The sequence below is a fragment of the Mirounga leonina genome, unplaced genomic scaffold, assembly GCF_011800145.1.
Source record: "Mirounga leonina isolate KUSES-001 unplaced genomic scaffold, KU_Mleo_1.0 Mir_53, whole genome shotgun sequence".
Classification (NCBI taxonomy): domain Eukaryota; kingdom Metazoa; phylum Chordata; class Mammalia; order Carnivora; family Phocidae; genus Mirounga; species Mirounga leonina.
The window spans coordinates 79,076,644-79,099,357 of record NW_023270807.1 but is presented as its reverse complement, the minus strand read 5'-3'; the positions used below and the strand labels follow the sequence as shown (position 1 = coordinate 79,099,357).

The window sequence follows — 22,714 nt, the reverse complement described above, 5'->3', positions numbered from 1 at the left end:
GAGAGGGAGAAGCAGACTCCCCCATTGAGCAGGGAGCCCAACTCCTGCTGAGCAGGGAGCCCAAAACAAAAACAATTTTAAAGGGGCACCTGGGTGGCTCAGTCAGTTAAGCATTTGCCTTCGGCTCGGGTCATGATCCAAGGTCCCAGGATTGAGCCCTACAATGGGCTCCCTGCTCAGCGGGGAGCCTGCTTCTCCTTCTGCCTCTGCAGCAACCCCTGCTTATGCTCTCTGTCAAATAAATAAATAAAATCTTTAAAACAAAACAAAAATGATTTTAAAGCTGCATTTGCTTCCTTACCAAACTGATAAAGAATCATAGGACTTAGATTTCCCATCATGTGGAGAAAAGGGTCCTTCTCATGCTGGTGGTATATAAATTGTTACACACTTTCATGTGCCTTAAACATATCCTCTGACTTGGTAAGACTACCTAAAGGATTTTATAAAGATGTTTAATGTAACACTGCTTCTAATGGCAAAAAATTTGGAACCATCTAATATCCAAAAGCAGGAGCATCATTAAATCATTCAGGGAATGTATTAGGGGTGCTAACTATGTTGTTCGTATACATATAACAACATACTATTTCATGTAGAAAATGTGTGTAACATTAAGTGCAGGAAAAAGTAGACTGCAAAATAGATTCTGCTTCCCCCCAACTTACATGTGCGTTCAAGTGTTGCTAAAATTATCTTAGCATAATTATTTTCAAGTTTAAAAAATTTTTAAAACATCCACAGGCTCTCCCTTTCCTTTCTCTTATTACCTTACTTATTACACGAATCACACTAACCAATTAATTCAGTTTGGATTTAACATTTATGCATGACTTGGCAAATTCTACATAATTCCTGCCATTTACTTCCATCTTATTTTAAAAGTTGGATAATATGAAATCAATTATTATAAAACATTTCACAAATTGAGATCATAAGGAATTGGGGATAAAAAGATGTTTCAATATGAACAGGAATTATTGGTTCTTCCAAAAAGAAAGAAATAATCTTAGTATTGAGAAAAAAAGACAATTACATTTTTCACATAGAACAGTATCCAAATCTATGAAATACAATCATATAAAGTCTCTAAAAAGTACTAGGAACCGTTTCAAGAGCTTTTAATAAGCTTCTAAAGGTAGACTCCCAATCTTACTTATCTAGAACTAGCCCAACATCTGCCAGGTCCAATGCACTCAGTGTCCAAACATGATCTAATTACTTAATGCTCCACAATGGCCCATTTTCCAAATTAAGAAACTATGTTTCAAATGGATAAAGTATCTCATTCTAAGGCACACTATTCCTAGGAATTCTCATCCATCACTGCCTGAATCTGTGACTCATCATTCCACCGGCCAGAGCAATAGAAAGTTCAAAGTAAAGTACAAAGTAAAGGGGCAAAAATACATGCTTGTCAGTATCACAGACCTTCTCGTTTGTTGTATTCTATCAATTTAGGATTTTCTTCCAGATAATTATTTCTTTAGGAGCAATGGTCTTGTTTCTATAGACCTAAAACTATAGTTTAATAACTAAATTAAAAAATTTTAATGAAATTCTCTGCAAAAAAATTAGGGCTGAGTAAAGGAAACAAAGTATATGCAGATCAGTAAGTTACTGTGAACACCACTGAGTATAACAAAAGTTTTAAGTAGTCAAAGCCCTAAATTATTTGGCTATCATGGTTCATAATCACTTTCAGAATGGTGTATAGGACCTGTCTAATGGTCTCATACTTGACCAGTGGTTCTCGGTGTAAGGCAATTTTTCCCTCAGACAACTTCCTCCCCCAGGCGAGGTCTGGAGACTCTCCTGGTGGTCACAACTGGGGAGGTGCGACTGGCTTCTCATGGGTAGAAGCCACAGATGCTGCTAAACATCCTATAATGCAAAGGACATCCCCTCAAAGAATTAAACAGCTCCAAATGTCAACAGTGCCAAGGCTGAGAAATCCTGTACTAGACGATTAATATAAGGTGAAACGATCTACCGTCCTCAAGCTTAAATGAACACCAAGAGCGAGAGCAGGAAAAGCCTGGATGCCCCAGGTTCTGGACAAGGCAAATCTCCCAAGCAGACTACTGTCCTCCTCAGGAAGAAAAGTGTGTGATTCTGCAAGCTGCAAGAGAGACAGGGAGGGTTTAAAGTTGACAGGCACCTCATCCTCAGTGAATGTGCACAAGTCTCAAGTAGCTGTGTATGGGTGTGTAGGAGGAAATCACCAGCTTTGCGGGATCCACAGTGGTCACATCTTCTGACAATTTTGACCAAGTTCAACAAAACCCTTATTAGGTAGTTAGGGAGTTTTGTATCTAAAATTGAAATAACAAGGATTGCAGGGGGAAAAACCCAAACAAAGAAGATAAATAGCAACTATATGATTCCTTCCCCTGCCTCCCGCCCTCCCCACTTTCTCACTTGGTAGACTGTTCTTTTGGTGATGGCACCGTGGAAACCACAGAGCACGTCGTAAGTGAAGAAGGAAATATTTTGGTAGAGTTAATTTCTTAGTAATAATAACAAAAGGGGAAAAAACAAACATGTTTTAAAAATATCAGGAACAACAGAGAGGAATAGTGAAACACATCTGTGAAGCTATGTCAACATCAGAATATTAATCTCCTGTGACAAGGAGCTTTGATGCACTGGAGGAATCAAAGAGACCCCCAATGAGAATAACATGCCACATTCGGAAGGTCTATGAGAGGACACTTTAACCTTGAAAGGGAGCCACTGCTAGGGGGACCTCACTCTGCTCCTGAAACTCCAATGGATGCAGGGATCCAGTAAATAGAAAAGCAAGTAGAACTGCTCCATTTGATGTAGCAAGGGAATCCAGAAATGATCATTCCTCAATCCACAAATGAGGAAAGCATTGCATGCCACGGCTTAGCTCCTTAAGGACTTGGTTGAGCCTGAAGTTCGAAAGATTTTCATAAATTGCAAATAAAAACAACCTTCTCTTATTTCTCACTCTGCACCTGAGAGTTCTAGGTGGGAATTAACTATAGAACTGCTCCATCTTTCCCAGTCTTAAACTAAAATGTGGCTTCCTGTAGGGTAGGTAGAAAGGGAAACACATAGAAGAACAATTAAAACAAAAATTTCCTAACATCTCTACAAAGAAATCCATCAACAACATAGTGAGATATAATACTTCCCAGAAAATGCTTGGCTAATGCATTAGTTTAAGAAAGAAAACTAAGTACATAAAATACAATATAATGGAATTCAAAAAGTGACCCACTCTAAAAAGGCCACAAGGGGAGCCTGGGTGGCTGAGTCAGTGGAGCGTGGGACTTTTGATTTCAGCTCAGGTCATGATCTCAGGGTCCTGAGATCAAGCCCCATGCTGCTTGAGATTCTCTACCTTTCCCTCTGCCCCTAACCCACCCCTCTCAAAAAAATTAAAAAATTAAAAAATTAAAGGCCCACAAAAACCACCCGTATAAGAGATCAAAGAGAAATATTTCAACATTACAGATTTCTTCTGGGTTAAAAAATGACAGTAATATAATAACTACATGTGTGGGATTGCTATACTTATTCTAGAAGAGTCCCTGGTGTCTACAGTTTCTTTTTTCTTTCTTTTTTTTTTTTTAATTTTTTATTTATTTGCGAGAGAGAGAATGAGAGACAGAGAGCATGAGAGGGAGGAGGGTCAGAGGGAGAAGCAGACTCCCCGCCGAGCAGGGAGCCCGATGATGCGGGACTCGATCCGGGGACTCCAGGATCATGACCTGAGCCGAAGGCAGTCGCTTAACCAACTGAGCCACCCAGGCGCCCTGTACAGTTTCATTAAAGATAATAAAATAGGAAAAAGCCCACAATTTCCTCATATTATAAACAATACATCTGCCCAAAGAAAAAGTGATACATATAACAGGTAATTTTTCTGGTAGACCCTGTAAGTCCACATCACCAGCAACGTGGCTGAAAAGTTTCAGTGCTTTGTTTTCCTCATCTATAAAATCAGGAGTGGGCCTAAATCTCTAAGGAATTGCTGAGTGTAAAATTTGATTTTAGCATGCTGATTTTAACAGGGCTTCAGAAATTTACATTGTTTCTGTTGAAACATTTTTAAGTAATAAAAGACATTCATTTTCTTTTTTATCTCCCCAATATCCTGAAAGTTTCCATGAAACACCGTGGGAGTTGCAGGCATAGGTAGAAAAGTATAATACGTAAACACAAAAATTATGTTGAATGTCCATGTTAACATGGGTTTGTATCTAAGACAGGGAACAGATACTGGCAAATTCATTAATTAAAATCCTATTAACTATTTTTCCTGTTAAACTATAATTTATTAAAACAGGGCAACTCCCTCAATGAGAAGTATTCTGGATACTAATCAACCAGAAGGTGTGCTCTTGCTTGGAATTTAATTTTGCTTTATTAACAGTTCATGCTTAAAGTCTGCTGAGTATATTCGTTCTCAGCAGGTGTGTTAGCCAAGAGGTTTGCCCAGATGATAATGTTAACGACCAGGTAGAAAGAGGAAAAATGTGTGAGTTTTACAATTTTGAAAACTAACTGCAAGACCTTTGTAAAGACATTTTTATTCTACCACACATACAAAAGGAAAACACTTATTTTTTTCTAAAAATAGTATCTCCTAATTATTTTCTATTATAAAGATGTCCTTAATGAGGTACTGCTAAAAAATTTCTATGCCATTATCCCTGCTCTCCTAGACTCATATAACCAATAACACTTCCTCTTTGGCAATTTAAAAATACAAATCTCTCTAGAGAGTACAGTCCCTGAAACCCACCCAGGTGAGCCCATATCACACTTTTCATGCTGCTGAGTCACAGACACTCCCTCCTTAAGGCCAAAACAAACTTTAGTTCCCTAGAATAATAAGCACTTTAAGAATTACACCCATGTCTCTCTCCTGTCCTTAGAGAGGTTTAGATCTGCTCCATGGCATTCTTTTATTCTTAACAGAATTGCACTTCCAATTACCAGCACTTGAGAATATCTAAATCTTCTTTCATTTAAAATTCAACTGTGTATATAAAAGGGTTTCAGCACAGATGACCTCAAATTTGCTGAACTGAAACCACTCATTAGCAGAAAAAAATATCCTTCTAGAAATTCTAAAATATACAACTAAGAGAAATGTCTTATTCAAGAATAAGATTAAAGATCTAAAAAAAATCGAGGTGCAATTAGAATCTAATGGACCAACATTTCCCATTTTAGCCCACCCTTACCTCTCCCGAGGAACAGCAAACCAGTACTCTGGCTGCTTTCTTCGTTTGCCATACTGCTGAACCATGGCTGCACTGTGAGTGGCAAAGGATTTTCTCATCGGCTTTCCTACTTTAATGCACAGAAACATGGGTGGAGTCTTGCTTTTCTCCTCTTTTGAAGGAAGTATATCTGAATCACACATGAAAAAAAACCTTCCTCAATATTGACAATACTGGTGAAAAACCTTTAACTTATAAAGAATAGTTCCCAATCCCCTCTTAGGGACAGAAAACCAAAACACCATCAAATTAGAAGTAATCACATTTTCCAGACCTTCTTTAGCACAAAAGGGAAAAGCTTTGCATGTTTCGGTTTGTTCTGCATCACATAAAACCAACACAATGTGGCACTTCACAAGAATACATCTCAGTGAATGATACTGAGGACCCACTTACACCATGAGGCAATTTGGTTTAGGACTGAAATAGCTTCAAAGACATTTCAAACCCCTTTAGATTTAGAAATTCAAGGTGAGAAAAGGAAAGTTCTTGAAATTAAAAAACAAACTATTTTTGAACTAGAAATCTATGTCACAGTTCAAGTTCCAAAATAGATACTATATAATGCTAAGTTTTTTTTTCCCCAATTAATGTTATCAGCAAAGATAAGCTCTACTGAGAGAACACTGTTCTCAAACAATTGTTCTAATTTCACTTGTATTGACAAGTTTCAGAAAGCCAACTGTACGACAGGATATAAAGACACTAAAGAAAAGTGGCTTACCTTCAATGGGTACCTGAATTCTCTTTAATAGCCACAACTGAATTTCGGACTTATTATCCATTTGTGCCCCTTGGCAGCTGTTGTCCAGGGTAGATTCTGAAGAGGTGTCTAAAGACCCTTTATTCACATTTTCTTCTGTAGAAGAGGTCAGTTGCAATGGGAGGGACACTCTCTCTTTCACCCAGGTTTTATCTGGCTCCTTACTGCCCTCAGTTGGGGGACCGCCTACCTGGGAAAGAGAACTGCTAAGGGTGATATCTATTCCCACTGGCTCAGTACTTTTGCCATCACTTAATTCTGCCTTCGGCAAGTTTTCAGTTAACTGTGACCCTTCTTTGTTCTTATTCAGGTAATATTCAATGAGTTTAACTTTATCTAGATCTTCATGTATGTTCAGTGTGTTTTCCACCTGGCTTTCTGGGGAACCAGACTGCTTGTCCACCTCTGGCATTATATCTTGCTTCTCACGGGTTTCTAAATCTAGGGCCCCCTTCAGTTCAGCGTCATTATCTGTTCCTGAAAAGTTCAGGGCTGACTGCACCTGCATTTCTGTAGTGGAACCGATGATGCGGGACTTAGCCTTCCTTAGCTCTTTTGGGTCAAGAGAAAGGCACTCCTTTGAGGTGTCTCTTTTGTCCATTCCACTATCAGTTTGAGAAGAAAGTTCTTCCAAGTCAACAAAGTCATCATCTTCCCCTAAAAGGGAATTTTCTTTGGCTATAGATTCAAATGCAGCACGAGTGTCAGAAGGTTCCTTGCTGACCTTAGTCACTGTGGCAGATCCACTGGTTGCCTCTGTAGAAGACTCGAGTGTCTTTACCTTTCCTGACAGAGAGCCATCTAAGGACTTCATGTGCATGTATTCTGTTGACTTCTCCAAAGGTCTTATGGATTTGGAATCTGAAGTGATGGTTCTCTCCCCATTCTGCTGCCGTTTTTCCTTGTTGAGAGATTTGAACTTACTGAAGGGGTTGATGTCTTTTTCTGAAGCCAGGTCTTCCCATTCTCCAGGCCTGTACAGAGGACAAAGATCCTGAGGTAGGTCACTGTCGGGGGAAAAATGGTGGGTGCACATGGAATGTTAAAAACAAAACCAAAAACAAAATGGAGGAAAGGCAAAAATTAAAACAAAACCCAACCAAAAACTAAAACATAAATATACCACAACTTAAATTTATGTTGAAATGATTTCAGAATAAGGAAATGAAATCAGAAATTGACTTCAAAATGAAACATAAATAAGCCACAAGAAGGGGTAAAACAAAGTACCATGAGAACTGCATATCCTACTAGAAGGACATGAATGATTTTTGAAGTCATTTATGAACATGGAGCTATCACCCACCAGATTTTCAATGATGAAACAATGCTTCTGATATTCATGAAGGAAAGGACAAAGAAAAGGAAATGTTTTACTACTATGACCTAAATTCTTTAAATATTCAAAGCTGTTCCTTTTTATAAAATAGTATATAAACCAATTATGTTAAATCTGAATGGCTCATTGACTGAGTAGCTACTCATTTAACTGTTGTACAAATTACTAGCCCTGAACCCTAATTTTGAGCTTCAGCACTTTGGACCTAATGTTTCCAATAACAGATATCCTTCTACTCCTGAGGGAGATGCAAGAATCTTCCACTATTATTGTGAATATATAGCACCTGCTCCATTTTACACTTTAAAATTTATAGAAAAGTAAATCAAGTAAGCTCTTACAATACTTAGGTTAAAATTCTTAATTTCTTGACTCATGACAGTATCATTTTACTTTATGGCAATGGGCACTGGTTTATCAGCGGAAACATACTGTCCCTTAACAACAGATGCTTTTCTACCCAGATCTGAATTATACAAAAATATTGATTAGCCATGTTCTCCAAAGTTTAAAATAAATGGTCAAGAAACATAATTTTTAAGCCATGCCTGGCAAGATTTTGAGTAACCTCTATTTTCACTTACCTTAGTACTGATACTGGGTTAAGACTCAGATATATAAAGACCCTTTATAAAAATAACATTTTTAGATTTCAGAAATAACTTTGTTTTCTAAAAAGGCTAGATCATGTTCAGGTAACACTTTATTATTCTGGCTTTGAAATTACTAGGGCAAGAAAGCCACAAAGTACCAGGAAGTTCTCAAGTTATAAGACTATCTCCCCAAACTTATTTTATAAATCACATGCATGGAACATCCATGCTTTTTCCAATAGTAGCCTACATAATTGTTAGGCTCTGACAGATGCTTGAAAAAACTTCTTTAATTCATAATTCATTTCAATTCAATACACATGTGTTGAGCCCCTCCATGCCATATGCTAAATGATGATTTTGACAGTGTCTCTGTTCTGCAGGAACCTGCATGCACAAAAATGTCCTACCCAACTCTAGCATCCCCCAAGACATGAAAGAGTCAAGTAAACTAGTGTCACATGTCCTAATTTCCAGTTTAGGACCCCACATTTAACTTGGCATCTTAAAGGTTATAAGAAGTCTTACAACAAAGAAACTCGGCTCTTCACATACTTGGTTAATAAGCAAAACTTTCTTCCATGAACATCCAAGACCCCTTCTCATCTCTTCCTTCTCTGCCTAGTTGACTCCCACGAACAGATGTGACTGCACTCTGCTCAGCCTCCTATACGACCCTGTTTAACCCTCCCTTCTTGTTCATCTACCTAGTCCAAGGGGGGAGGAATTTAACTGTTTTTTGGGCTGCAGTTGCCAAGCACTGCTGGGGCAAAGTACACAGTGGAGCCAACTGGCACAACTGTTAATGTTTTCTAGACTCAGCCAGGCACCTAACACTGATCAGTAATCCCTCCAGTTGTTCCCTTCCTATTCTCCGTCTGGGGAAGCTGGACTTATGAAATGTCCCACACACGAAATACGAAGCGTGAAGGTGAGGACCGGCAGATCTTACACACACACACACACACACACACACACGCTCTTAAAAAAAACGATTTGCACATTGCAGTTAGATCATTTGTACTCGTTTTACAACTTCTAGTAATAATGAAATTTTAAGCTATTTTTAACTTTTAAACAACTGATGGAATTCTGAAGTCAATACTAATTTTATATCACACTGATCCCACTCACACACTCTATTTTGCCCACTGGGGCACAAACTGTTCACTAGACTGCAAAGTCTTCACACACTTGCATCCAAGGCAGGAATCTGCACCATTTCGAAATAAACTGAACACAGTAGGAGCCAATTCTTAACTCTTCTCTCTCCCTCCAGCTACAGCTTTAACCCCGTACCCCAGATTGTTAAACACAATCTCACAATGAGGGAAATCTTTCTGTAAAGATGTACCTTCCTTTTCTATTATTAAAAAGAATATTTAACATCCTGAGCTGAAGATGTGCCAGTTATTCCTCCAATAGAAGCCATCATCGGTCACCACAGCACATACCCTCTCCAATGTCTATCACCCAGCTACCCCATCCCTCCCACCCCCCAATCATCGGGCAAAAAATGCCCTATTTGCCTGGCCATCCACTTCTAAACTGAACTGTATCTCTCCTCATTCTCATCTTCTTTCCTCTTGTCACAGAGAACCTAATGTTCGTTCCTTATTTCCAGAACTAATGCCTCACGTCCTCTTCTCTGCCTCCACCTGAGACTCCAAGGCAGCTGGCCACTCCCTCCCAGGGGTCCTCATGGGATGCTGTGCGCACTTCTGCGCATACAACACACTTAGTTATCACTTCTCTCCATCTGTCTCTTGCACCCAGGAGACTGCAGGCTCCTCAAGGGCAAAGGCCATGACCCACTCATCTGCATACCCTTGCCACCCAAGAGGCATGCACTAAGATGAAGTAGAAGCCTCAACTGTATGGACAAGATTCCCCAGAACGATGAACAGAGTTTCAGAAATGAATGAAAGGTTCACATAATAACAGCTTATACTTGGTAGGTATCAGGCTATTTTCTAAGAGTCTTGGTGTATCAATACGTTTAGTTCTTTTTTTTTTTTTTTTAAAGATTTTATTTATTTGACAGAGAAAGCATAAGCAGAGGGAGAGAGAGGGAGAAGCAGGCTCCCTGTTGAGCAAGGAGCCTGATGTGGGACTCGATCCCAGGACCCTGGGATCACAACCCGGGCCGAAGGCAGCCGCTTAACCGACTGAGCCACCCAGGCGTCCCTCAATATGTTTAGTTCTTAAAACAGCCCTATAAGCTGAAGAAAACTATTCATTCCATTTAACAGATGGGAAAACTGAGGCACGGGACTGAGTAACTCGGGCAGATCACGGAACCATGAGTGGCAGAGCCAGGGACACCCAGACAGTGTGGCTCCAGACTTAGTCATCATGCAGAACTGCCTGGCCTGTCACACTGCCTCCTACACCTCTCACTTGGATACTTCTGGCAGGATTTAGAAATTCTACTTCAGTGCCCATGCCGGGAGTTGGGTAAGGCCCTAGTGCGTCAGACGCCAAGGACTGTGAGAGTCCAGGGAAACCTGCTGGTATAAACCCCTAAGGACTTTGTGTCTGGGTTAGTTCTCTGATTATCTTCCCTTCTTTTTCTAAGTCCCAGGGGCTAGCTTCCCTTTGCACTATTAGGACCCATTGCCTTCCTTCTACCTTCCTATCACTGAGGGTTTCTAAAGATTTTTACTTCTAGTGGACATAGAGAAATAGAAACACTGACAAAGTGACAGCAAGAATCCAATCATCCCTCCAAATGAATCGATTCCCTGAGCTTTCTTAACCCTCCTTCTCTTTTTTCATGGGGAGCTTCCTTCTCTCTCTTGCCAAAAACACCCTCAGTTTTAGAAGGCAAAAATAATCAAGCCTAAGGTAATATTCATCTACATTTCAGAGACAAACAGGCCAGTATTCCTCCCTCTTCACACCACTGCAGGTGGTCTGATACAGAGGCAGTGGCCCCCACACTGTCCAGCCGAGCTCTCTCCATGCAGGATTAAGGGAAAACATGAGTCAGGAATTTGATCCTATCCTAGAATTTGAATGAGAAGAACACAACTCTGTGTAACAACTAAATGGAGAGAAAAACACTATTCTCTTATTGGCAACCTAACATTCCTTCAGAGAAACTTCATTTCTTCTTTCATTAATTAAGAACACGCAATGCTTTTCAGAAAAATAAGTCAAAGAAATACCATTTCTATGTGCTGGCATTTTTGCTTTTCTCCTTTCGTTTTTGTATGTTCAACCTTCCCCTTTATCTCCATTTCCTCTCATTTCTCTGTTTTTAAAAAAATTTACTGCACAAATCTTCCACCTTCAAATTCACCTCTACACAATCTCTCGCTCCTGCCAATGCCCTCACTTTTTAATTGTATTTGATTCTCCAAACACCCGAGGTTTTTTTGTTTGTTTGTTTGGTAAACAAAGAAATCTCTCTTACGATGGCAAGGCATCTTTGATCTTCATGTGGGAAATGTCATTGTAGAGAGCAATGGAAACCACCTCTTCCATGGGGCAAATGAGGCCATACTCCTCACAACCATTTTCAATGACCAGGGGATCAGACTTGTGAGGGTCAAACATGATGTTGTTGGGAGTAACAATCATGACGCCTCCGACCACCCCCTGTGGGAGAAAGGGACAGGACAGAATCACTACAGACAGAAATGCAACCACCACAAGCTGCTTTAATGAACTCATGTTGCCCTTCTGTTGACTCCGGAGAAGCATGGTCTCCTCCGTGACAACCGCGTCCCCTGTCAGAGGGCTAGGACAACCGGCTGCAGAAATGCGATGTTGGCTACCGTGTGGGGAGGCAGTCAGCCGAGCCTAGTTCTGGCACAGTTGCTGCCATAGCACAACTGTGGTGGGACCTTGGGTTGCAAGTCTATGTCTCACACGCCCTGGTTCCCTGTAAATGGGAGGGGCTGTCCCAAGTGCTTTCCCACTTGAGAACTGGGCGCCTTACAACTCACTCAGCACACGTTTACCACGTGTCCAACAAGTGCATGGTGCTGGGCTAAGGAAGCATCTGTCTCACAGCCATGGTGCCAAATGAGAGTCCTAACATTTTTCTCTGAAATGTTTAGAAAGGCCACATTCAGCAAAATTTGACACAAACAGGAATATGAAATTTCTGCAGCCAGAAATAAATACAACTAAACTGTGGAAGCTAATAGTAAAAAAGCAGTAATTTGGGGGCGCCTGGGTGGCTCAGTCGGTTAAGCGACTGCCTTCGGCTCAGGTCATGATCCTGGAGTCCCAGGATCGAGTCCCGCATCGGGCTCCCTGCTCGGCAGGGAGTCTGCTTCTCTCTCTGACCCTCCTCCCTCTCATGCTCTCTGTCTCTCATTCTCTCTCTCTCAAATAAATAAATAAAATCTTTAAAAAAAAAAAAAAAAAGCAGTAATTTGGTGGGCCCGTCTGTCTGAAGCTTGGCCAGTTTACGATTTTATAGGTTTTATCTCAGAGACAGCAGGCCAGAGGACTCCCTGTAGGTAGACCATTTATCTTGGTACTCCTAATGAGTAACGGATCATCTTTGTGAAAAATTTTGCATTGCAAGCACTACTTATTCTTGGTTGCAAAAGTTATAAATGCACATTAATAATGTATTTTCCTACCATTTGGAACCTGGCATGAAGTCTCCACTATGAACAACAGAAATTCACTTTATGTCAACATAACCCTTTCTTCAGAGGCTCACTAAAAGCTGGATTTGCTTTGTAAACCACACCAACAATCATAAAACTAACCATACAACATAACAGACATTATTTTTAATATCAGCATCTCCAGCAGCAAATGGGTTGAGAATTTCACATTTTCCAAGTTAGGTGCTAAGATCTTTACAGTGACCATCCCTTTTAATTACCGCCCTCCTACAGATTAAATTTTATTATTGTTCCTATTTTATTTTTTAAATTTTTTTATTTTTTTTAAGATTTTATTTATTTATTTATTTGACAGAGAGCAAGAGACAGCAAGAGAGGGAACACAAGCAGGGGGAGTGAGTGAGCCACCCAGGCGCCCCTATTGTTCCTATTTTATAGATGAGGAAAATGGAAGCTTAGGCAACTCAATACCGTGCCCGTGGTCTCAGAGCTAGTGGGTAGCAGAACTGGATTTTAAATTCACTGAGTCTAATTTCGGCCCTTGCTGTCAAGCATGTACTATATTGGCTCCTTAGCAATGTACGGACCAAGAACTGAAAGAGAAAATGATAAATCCAAGGTCACAAAGAATCGTATAATAAGTACAATGCCAGGCATCCAACAGGGGAAAACAAATGGACACTTATGAAATCTTATGATGAAACTTTGGGAAAGATATTTTAATGTCCCCTGTCTTGAGTAATTTGGAACCTACTTTAGTTTTCCATGGAGTCCAAGAAAAGGAAGCAAATTACACGGCCATATACCTTTCCATCGGTGAAGTATCGGCAATTCATTTTTAGAAATTTTACCACGCCTGGCTCATCTTCTTCAGAAGTGGATGATAAGACTCTTTCAATGGGTTTTAAGGCCTTTCTTGCTAAATCAGCATCCTTTAAGAAAGCAAAAATTCCCAAAATCAAATAGAAGCACTGTTTAAACAGATTATTTATATAAATCAAGGCACACAAGTTCCCTGTAAGGAACTTGTTTTTATTTAACTTGAACATGAAAAAGAGGCAAATATCCTTTGTCCTTCAAAAATTATCACCAATACAGTAAGTATCCAAACAGCATTAAGGTTTAAACAACAACAACACGTGCATATGTATGAAACCATAAAAATGGCTCATCAAATGTTTTTAGAAAATAACCTAAATGAAGGAATTCATATTTGACTCATGGTTCAAGTTCTCTAGAAAAAGGAGTAAAAGCCGTACAAATAAACGATCAGTCTCATTGAGAGTTTAACTTCATACTTTTACATAAACGAGGTGTGCATTTTTGCCTCTGAGACCTTAAATGTGAACAGGTTTCTTTTTGATAGGATGCTTTCTCTCAACTAATTAAAAATCCTTATCCCCACCCCTTTGGGGGAATTTCAGATGACAACCTGTGAAAAACAACACATAAAATTCTATAACTCAAAAAATACATTTGATAAATATGAATGTCAGCTCATGAGGGACATACATACAGGCAGTTTATCATATTCTGCATCTGATGATGACGGAGAGACAGTAGCACCAGGACTGGATGATGATAATCTTAAGGTACTGGAAGGAAAGTTGGCATCTGGCACAAAAAGGACCTGAAAATGGGAAAGACAAGCTGAGGATCAAGAATTGGGCAGGCATACACTAGGCAGTGTTTAGAACAGTTGCTCTCTGCACAGTGTCATGCTAAGTACATGGCTAAGGCCTACTTGGCCTTTGCAAAACTCCTAAGTACCTTGGGGCCTTCTAGACTAATCCATGAAACAATACTCTATAATAGAAATGTGTGCAGTGCAAAAGGTATGGGACATACGTACAGACACTGCAGGAGCTCGCAGAAGAGAACAACGTGGGTGAGCACCCTGGGCAGGTCATATACAGCAAGTGGGTCCAAGTGAAACTTTGAGCAGTATGGGAGATTTAGATAGGGAAGAAAGAAGCTTCCAGGGAAGTGTACTAATGGTACAAGGGAAGAGAGAAGAGAGTAGCCTGGCATGCTTCTAAACATAACACCTGCGTCAGGAAGAGATGAAACAAATCCATGCTTGCTAACTCTAAGCCGGCCCTGAGCGCTAACATAGTAAAATCATTGTACGATAAGTGGTACAAGGTAATATCAATAACCTCAGTACTTTCTCTTCTATCACTGTCAGCTTATCGAAAAACAAGTATTAAAATCTCCCAAATTGACAAAATAGCCTCCTTCTGCAAAATGTACTGGTTCCTGAAATGTTATTATGATCCTGTCATTCAACACACTTAAAATGAGACATGTGACATTCTGGCATATATCATATACAGTCTTAAAATGATGACTTCTGCTGTTATAAAACATAATTAGCACTAGTCATATAACAACGGTTCAATAGTGTTTGTTATTCACTCTTTCCCACCTTTTCTCTGTTTTAACTTCAGTTATTCAAATCTCTCTTCAATCTAGAAAAAATGTGAGGCAACAACAAAAGACGCCTTATGATAAAGGTAGGAAAACCAGTATCAAGGAGAAATAAGATGAGGACTAATTACTACTGAAACTACATGCTCCAAAATTACCAAACACTCACTGAGGTGTGAGCCATAAAACCAGGTCTGAGTTTCCAAAAACCAACGCAAAGGGATGGACATCATTAGTGAGAATTTAAAAACAAACCAGTTTCTCCTAAGTATTTTCTCCGTAAGTCTCATAAAGAGTATCCCGGGCTGAACTACTTGTCTTTGATGACACAGTGACCGTTAAAGAATAACCAGTTTTGGGGGACCATTCTTTACAACATCTTCAATGTGGATCAGTGGCAAATGCCAACGTGTAGAGTTCCATAAGAGCAATTTACAGAGGCCTAAAATTATATGGTCTTGGTAGACAGCTCTCTTACCTACCTTACATAGAGGAATGAATAGATGACATTTCTTCCAAGCAATTCTCCATGAATATTTTTTTGTATCTGAGCTCTTGACAAGTGTTAGGCAACATGGGTTGAGATTCTATTGTCTGGCCTGTTCCAAATGTCAAATCAAAGGGATAATTCTCATGCTTACACAGTTCACTGCAGTGTAAACAGAGGTGACCGATGGATGCTGGGAAGCTCAGTAAAAACACCAGCTCCCTCAACATGGATGTGAGCCTGGAACACGGGCAGGGGTAAATTTACCTACTGACTTCAGAAAATAATGCTGGGTGTACTCCAACACACAGGTAAATGGTGGATATGAGATCTTCACGTTCTTTACCATAAAACAAACCTGTCATCATTTTAGCCTAGAAATTTTTCTAAGCATGTGTAGCCAAGGTACCCGGTGAATATAAAAACAACTTAAACCATGTCTCTGCAAGGTAACTTCTGAGTGTGCTCAAGACAAACTACTTGCAAAAGTACATTCTTTGTACATGTCCTGAAATTTGATGTAAGTATCCAAACTAATAGCCAAACTCAAGACCTTCTAAAAAAAATTTTTATGCCTCCGTTATTCAAAGTTTGTCTGCTTTTGGTTTTGGTCTTTTAAGCAACAAAAAGTCTATAGTAAGATTTTAGTTAAGTTACAACTTCCTCTGAAAATCACCTCTTATATGTGGTCACTCACCCAGCCAGACCAGTTTCCTTTCCTACCTCATGGTGACCATCAAATCAATCTCTAAAGGGTGAGTCTCAAATTTTTTGGCATCAGAGCAGATAAACCCAGCTTTGAGTTATCAGATCTACTGAGATGAAAGGAATACCTACCCCTCCAGGAACTAAGACAAAAAGTTATCTACAGTTTCTGAAAGCCCCTCAATTTCCCTCTTCTTGATTTCTTTTTTCTTTTTCTTTTTTTTTTTAAAGATTTTATTTATTTATTTGAGAAGAGAATGAGATAGAGCATGAGGGGGTCAGAGGGAGAAGCAGACTCCCTGCCGAGCAGGGAGCCCAATGCGGGACTCGATCCAGGGACTCCAGGATCATGACCTGAGCCGAAGGCAGTCGCTTAACCAACTGAGCCATCCAGGCGCCCCTGATTTCTTATCTTTGTCAGCAAAATCCTGATTACAGCTGGGTCCTGGGACAGCCAACAGCACATAACTGTTTAGTTCTATGAGGGGCTAGACAGCATTGCAGAGGCTATCATAGAAAAGACACCAGAGACATTGTGGCCCACCCCCTAATTTCAGGGCTTAGAAAACTGAGGTCCAAAAAAGGAAGGGACTTGCCCATGTCAAACAGCTACCACGAGGCCAGTCGGAAACAAAGCTTTAGGGCTCCCATTTTGGGCATTTTTGCCATTACAATTGGCATATTAAAACAGTCCTTTTGGGGTGGCTGGGTGACTCAGTCATTAAGTGTCTGCCTTCAGCTCAAGGTCCCAGAGCCCTGGGATCAAGCCCCGCATCGGGCTCCCTGTTCAGCACGGAGCCTGCTTCTCCCTCTCCCACTCCCCCTGCTTGTGTTCCCTCTCTCGCTGTGTCTCTCTCTGTCAAATAAATAAAATCTTTTAAAAAATAAAAATAAATAAAAAAATAAAACAGTCCTTTTACCTCCAGTTGGCTATTGGACCTTAACCTAGTACCGATATTTTGTTTATGGACATAGTTAATAAGAAATCACTCTAAATTACGTTCCTACACTCTAGTGACTATAGTCTTTAGCCTTGAATTAGTAAATATACATGTAGGTTCTCTGCCATGGATCAGGGACATATTATGTAGATTATAAGAAACCCCAGTTGATTTTCCTGGAGATAAATTTTTATTAATTTTTGAAGAGTTTTAATACATATTTCCCCTCAGCTGCCCAGTACTGGCAGTACGCTAATTTCTCTCTCTTTTTTTTTCCATTTTATTTATTTATTTGACAGAGACACAGCAAGAGAGGGAACACAAGCAGGGGGAGTGGGAGAAGGAGAAGCAGGCTCCCCGCTGAGCAGGGAGCCCGATGCGGGGCTCGATCCCAGGACGTTGGGATCATGACCTAAGCCGAAGGCAGACGCTTAACGACTGAGCCACCCAGGCGCCCCACTAATTTCTCCTTTTGACAAGAACATAAATACTAAAAGCACCATAATACAAACTGGCCAACTTAGGGCCTGTTGGCTTCATATGGGGCCCTTGAATGAAATGCAAAGAACAATATCAGCATTTCCTCAGTAAAGTTGTACTTAAAAGTAGCAGTATCTATTCTGAAAGAATCCTATGTCACTGTCATGTACAGGGACAGAAAGATGCTCAAATAAGTCAGCAATGAAACCAGCATGTGCTCATGGCAAGCAGACAGTTCTATGGACAGGAGGGGAAACTTGGCCTCAGTCAGGACCTACCAAAGACTGGGTCATATATATTTATTGGCTAAATGTAGTTTTAAAGTAGAAATACAAGAATATATTATTAAATATGTGGAAGGTACTAAAAGAAATTGCTGGTCTAACCGACAGTGGCAAAATTACACAATTAGTCAATTTCATTCAGTTTAATAAATAAAGTATTAAAAACCTGGGGAAAAATCATATGGCTTTTTCTTGATAGTCCTATTGAATTTCTCTGCTTTTGGCTGACTGACCATTTTTTTCAGGTATCAAATCAAGACAAAAACGACAGGATTCTGCCTTATTTATTTAGTTATTTTAAGTAGGCTCCATGCTCAGTGTGGAGCCCATCTCGGGGCTTGAACTCACGACCCCTGAGATCAAGACCTGAGCTGAGATCAAGAGTTGGACGCTTAACTGACTGAGCTACCCTGGTGCCCCAAAATTCTGCCTAATTTAAAATCAAAATGATGGCCATTTTGTATCCCAGGAGCAGAATAAACGGAAACTTGCACTTCTAAATAAAACATTCTAAGAATGTTCGAGTTACATTCTACAGAAGAAAAGGTCAAATTTAACTTCTCTTGATGCTTCGAGGAACACCCACAACATAAACTAATGATAGTTAAGTAGTTAAGTAAACTGTGTTCATCATTTGCAAAGTATTCATTTCTGAACAGTTCCTCAGTTCCAGAATGCTTTTAGAATTCTTGATCTAAGGGAAAGATTGAACCAATGCACATTATCACCAATGTTAATCCTGTGAAACTGACGCTGAAGCATTAAAAATGGCATTAAAGATAAACGCAAAATTTCTAAAAAGTAATATCCAACAAGAAAAGAATTACCTGGCCTGGAACAATAGTATGTGTGAAAAGTTTATTCAGTTCCACTAATTTATTGGGAGTGATGTTAAACTTCAGGGCTATGGAGTTTAGGGTGTCCTGGCTTCCAGCCTAGAATAATCAGACAAACAAGATTCAAAATATAAAGCAAAAACAAAAAACAAAAAAACCTTTCCAACATTCATCTATTTGTGATATGAGTGAATGAAAAGTAGTTCTATCCAGGCATATTCTGAAAAAGAAAGTGGATACATTCTCAAGCCTTAATAAAACCATGGAAGAGCAAAGTCTTAAATCAGTTCATATCTGGGCTCCCTTATCTTCAAATTTCAGTGTCCACTAATTAGATTTCTAAATCTGCTTTTGCACAACTTAGCTGCATGGAGTAGAAGTCCATGAGATACAATACAAAACTGTAAGTAGAGAAGAAATAAAACACATACACCGTACCCACCCATCAGAGAAGTCAGGGCTACTTTCTCTATTCTCAATGTTGTCTCTTGCCAGTCTCTCCACTGCTCTAAAGGCTCCTGGATGGTGACCTGTTAATGGCTGATTTCCCCAGTGTCAGCACAATGGCCAACACACAGAAGGTACTCAAACATTTGACAAATGAATACAATGGAAGGCAACGAAATCGGTAAGAAATTCAGATTAGCTACCCATCACTGTTCAGTCATTAAAATGACAACTTCTCATGGTCAGCCAAATTAATGTTGTCTAAATCTGTGAAACCTATGATACATGCCCCAGGAGGAGGTCTCTCTCCTTCTCTAACAGAGGGGAAATGGGACCAAAGAGGGCAATGAGATGATGGGAAACTTCCCAAAAAAGTCTGCTGCCTCTGGGCAGGTCGATATCTCAAACTCCCTGTCTAGGGTCACTGGATGGGACCTGTTAGTGGGAGGCCACTCTGGTGTGTGTCACTAAGAAGTTCCCATCTACAGCCCTGGGTCAAGACCTGTGGCTGTCCTGAAATACAGAACTGGCTTCCCCAGGTAAGTCCTGAATGAGGCGGTGACGGGACGTCGTGGACCAGTGAAGATGCAGAAGCAGAATGAAACTCACCACTGGTCTGAGCATCAAAAACCCCCCAACTAGATGAACGGTCTCAGACTAATCAAATTCATAGTTACAGGTGACACTAAAATGACCTCAAAGCATTTCTGGAACAAGGTAGTATTTTTAAAAGGCACTGAAAAATTAACAACCATATGTCCCTACTTCTACCCTGGGCAAAACCAGCCTTACTAAAAGTAAAAAAATAAAAATAAAAATGTTTTAAAGCATGTATTGTTCTTTTAATATTAGACATTTACATAATATATTCACATCTAGGAGGTTTCAGGGTTTAGGAATCAGTACAAGACACACTGAGAATGGAGATTAGAGCCAGACTGTTGGATCTGAATTGTGGATTTGCGACTCACTAGCTGTGTGACCTTGGGTCATTTGCTTAACTTCTCTATGTTTCAGGGTCTTCCTTCATCAAACAGATAATTATAATTCCTGCTTCACAGCACTTACTTCATGGCAAGTGATCAAAAAATTTGCTTCATATTTTTAAGAAAAAACTTGTAGAATATACTGCTTAGGGAGTTTAGGGAAGGAGATTAGGAAAGGAGAAAAACATTAACAATCTGGAGTTATTACATAAGGATAAGACATAAATATAGAATCCAGCCACAGACCCTGGGACAGATACTGGAATCATTAAATGTTTAAAACTAAACAGATGCCAAAAAACAAAAAACAAAAAAAACCCAAAAAATTAAACAGATGCTTGAACATCCACAGCTCTGGAGCAAAACAAGTAATCCAGTAAGTGCTAGCATGGTTCTCTAAACACAAAGGTATGAATCACCTTTTATTTCCAATGACAAGTACAAAAAATAACTTGCCAAGTAAAACTAATCTCCATAACCTATCAATCAAACAGGCAGGCACAGCTGCATTACTAATTTGATCACCTGTTTCTAGGAGTTAACATGGGGCTTGCTATTTACTCTCACTGCATCATTTAGTATATACTTTGTGAAGCATCTCCTAGACAATACCGCTTCTCATTTTTTTGGAGGGGCTTGTGAGTAATACTGCTGGATACATACATGGCTTTAGAGTTAATATTGTTTTTAATGATAAATAATCCAATACTTCTTGAGTACCTACTAGGAGGTAAGGCACTGTGCGAGGTGTTATGGGGTTCAAAAACATACTGTAGACTCTGGTAAAGTGAAATGAAAAATTACCCCAAATCCCTTCTGGAAAGGACTAGTCCTTTAACCCCCAGAAAGATGCCTGGAGATGTTCACAGAACACTGAGCACAAAATGCCTGTGCCAGGCTCTCCTGTGTGACTCTAGAAGGCTTGGAGATCATTTACCATTCCAAAAGAAATGCCAGGGAAGGATCAGGTCTTGCTGTTTGCCTTATATAGAGGCTGGCACAGCATATGAACAATGAGTAGAAAATATATACACAGGAGAAAATCCCAACCAGGCAATGACAACAGCACTTATTTTCTTATTAGAAGTCAGAGAACACGCCTCAACAATGCTACTTCAAAGTGAATTAAAACAAATCTAGAACTGAATGTTCACTTTGTAGCAGAGCTAGGATAAATGGACACAGCTCCTGGCCTCCAGGAGTTCATGCTGCAGGAGAGAGATGAGTACACGGCACATACTGTGAAGGTACAGTATGGACACACGCACAGCATTATTCATCTACTGATCCAACAATATGGCAGCCTGTACCCGGCGAGCCCCAGAAATACAATGGTGACCAAAAAGGGGTCTTTCTCCATGGGTCCATGAATTAAGGCACAAGACAGACATTAAAATAACAATCACATTAGTGAATCAATAAACTGAGATAAATTATGTAAAGGAACATGAATCTATGAGAGAGTAAAATGAAGGGATCTGGCTGGATGGTCACAGGGGATAAGAATGAACATGGAGAGTCATGGGAAGAAGATGTCAAGGACAAAGTTCTGGCTTGCAGAAATGTGTGGCCGATGGAGCCATTGCTTTTTGGAAAAATACCAAGCCTGGAGGTCTAAATGGATATGATGAGTAGGCAAGTGAGTCTGGTTATGGAACTCAGAAGGCATGGGTGGGATGAGACCTAAAGTTGGCCATTGCTGGCATATCAAAGGTAATTCAAGTCACCGTTTTACATGAGATTGCCCAGAGAGAAAATACAGAAGAGAAATGACCTAGAACAGGTCTTAAGAAGCTTCATTAATTAATGGGCACACAAGAGGAATGCAGCTAAGGGACAGGATGCGTCATGGGGAAACATCATGTAAATCCAGTGGTATTAACAAATGTTTATACCTCCTGTTTATACTTACAGTGTATTCCATAGTACCGTGGGGCTTCTGAACCACCATCTTCTTCTCTTTTTTATCATGTGTTTTGTTTTGATTGTCATCTGAAGAATAAAATGTATATAAATGAATAATTTCATTTTCAGGGATCGAGGATAGGGTAATCTACAGGACATTAAAACCCACTTTCAGGATGCTTGGCTGGCTCAATCAGTAGAGCATGAGACTCTTGATCTCAGGGTTGTGAGTTCAATCCCCACATTGTGTATAGAGATTACTTAAAAATCTTAAAAAAAAAAAATACAACACTTTCAAACTGACTTAAAAAAAAAAAGACACAACTAGAAAAATGGACTAAAGGCACAAATAGACCATACTCTTAAAAAAGTAGTTCATCAATGAACACTTGAATAAATGATTTATGTTAACTATAATCAAACAGTACAAATAACAATGAGGTAACATTTTATAGTTATTAAAGTAATGGTTTAAATGATAAGATATAATGATGGAGTTAGAGTAAAACTAGTTATGATATACATGATGCCTAATGTGAATCAATACCACTCTTTTACTTTTTTTTTCATTGAAGTGTAATTAAAATAACGTAGTGAATCAACAATTCTGTACATTACTCAATGTTCACCATACAATGTTATTACACTATTACTGATTATAT

At 39.6% G+C, this 22,714-nt stretch overlaps 1 protein-coding gene across 9 annotated transcripts in view; it reads right to left on the bottom strand.

The window, feature by feature from the left end:
- Nucleotides 1-22,714, bottom strand: part of NCOA7 (nuclear receptor coactivator 7) — a 156,151-nt gene that overhangs the window by 37,527 nt on the left and 95,910 nt on the right. For 7 of the 9 annotated variants that reach the window (XM_034990526.1, XM_034990527.1, XM_034990532.1 and 4 more), the window contains 7 exons: nt 22,060-22,139; nt 18,706-18,813; nt 14,068-14,181; nt 13,358-13,483; nt 11,378-11,562; nt 5,989-7,034; nt 5,226-5,394 (listed from right to left, as the gene is read on the bottom strand). In XM_034990526.1, the coding sequence (XP_034846417.1) occupies nt 5,226-5,394; nt 5,989-7,034; nt 11,378-11,562; nt 13,358-13,483; nt 14,068-14,181; nt 18,706-18,813; nt 22,060-22,139 (1,828 nt within the window). The remainder of the gene's footprint in view (nt 1-5,225; nt 5,395-5,988; nt 7,035-11,377; nt 11,563-13,357; nt 13,484-14,067; nt 14,182-18,705; nt 18,814-22,059; nt 22,140-22,714) is intronic. The other 2 variants (XM_034990528.1, XM_034990531.1) reach the window with 2 other exon arrangements.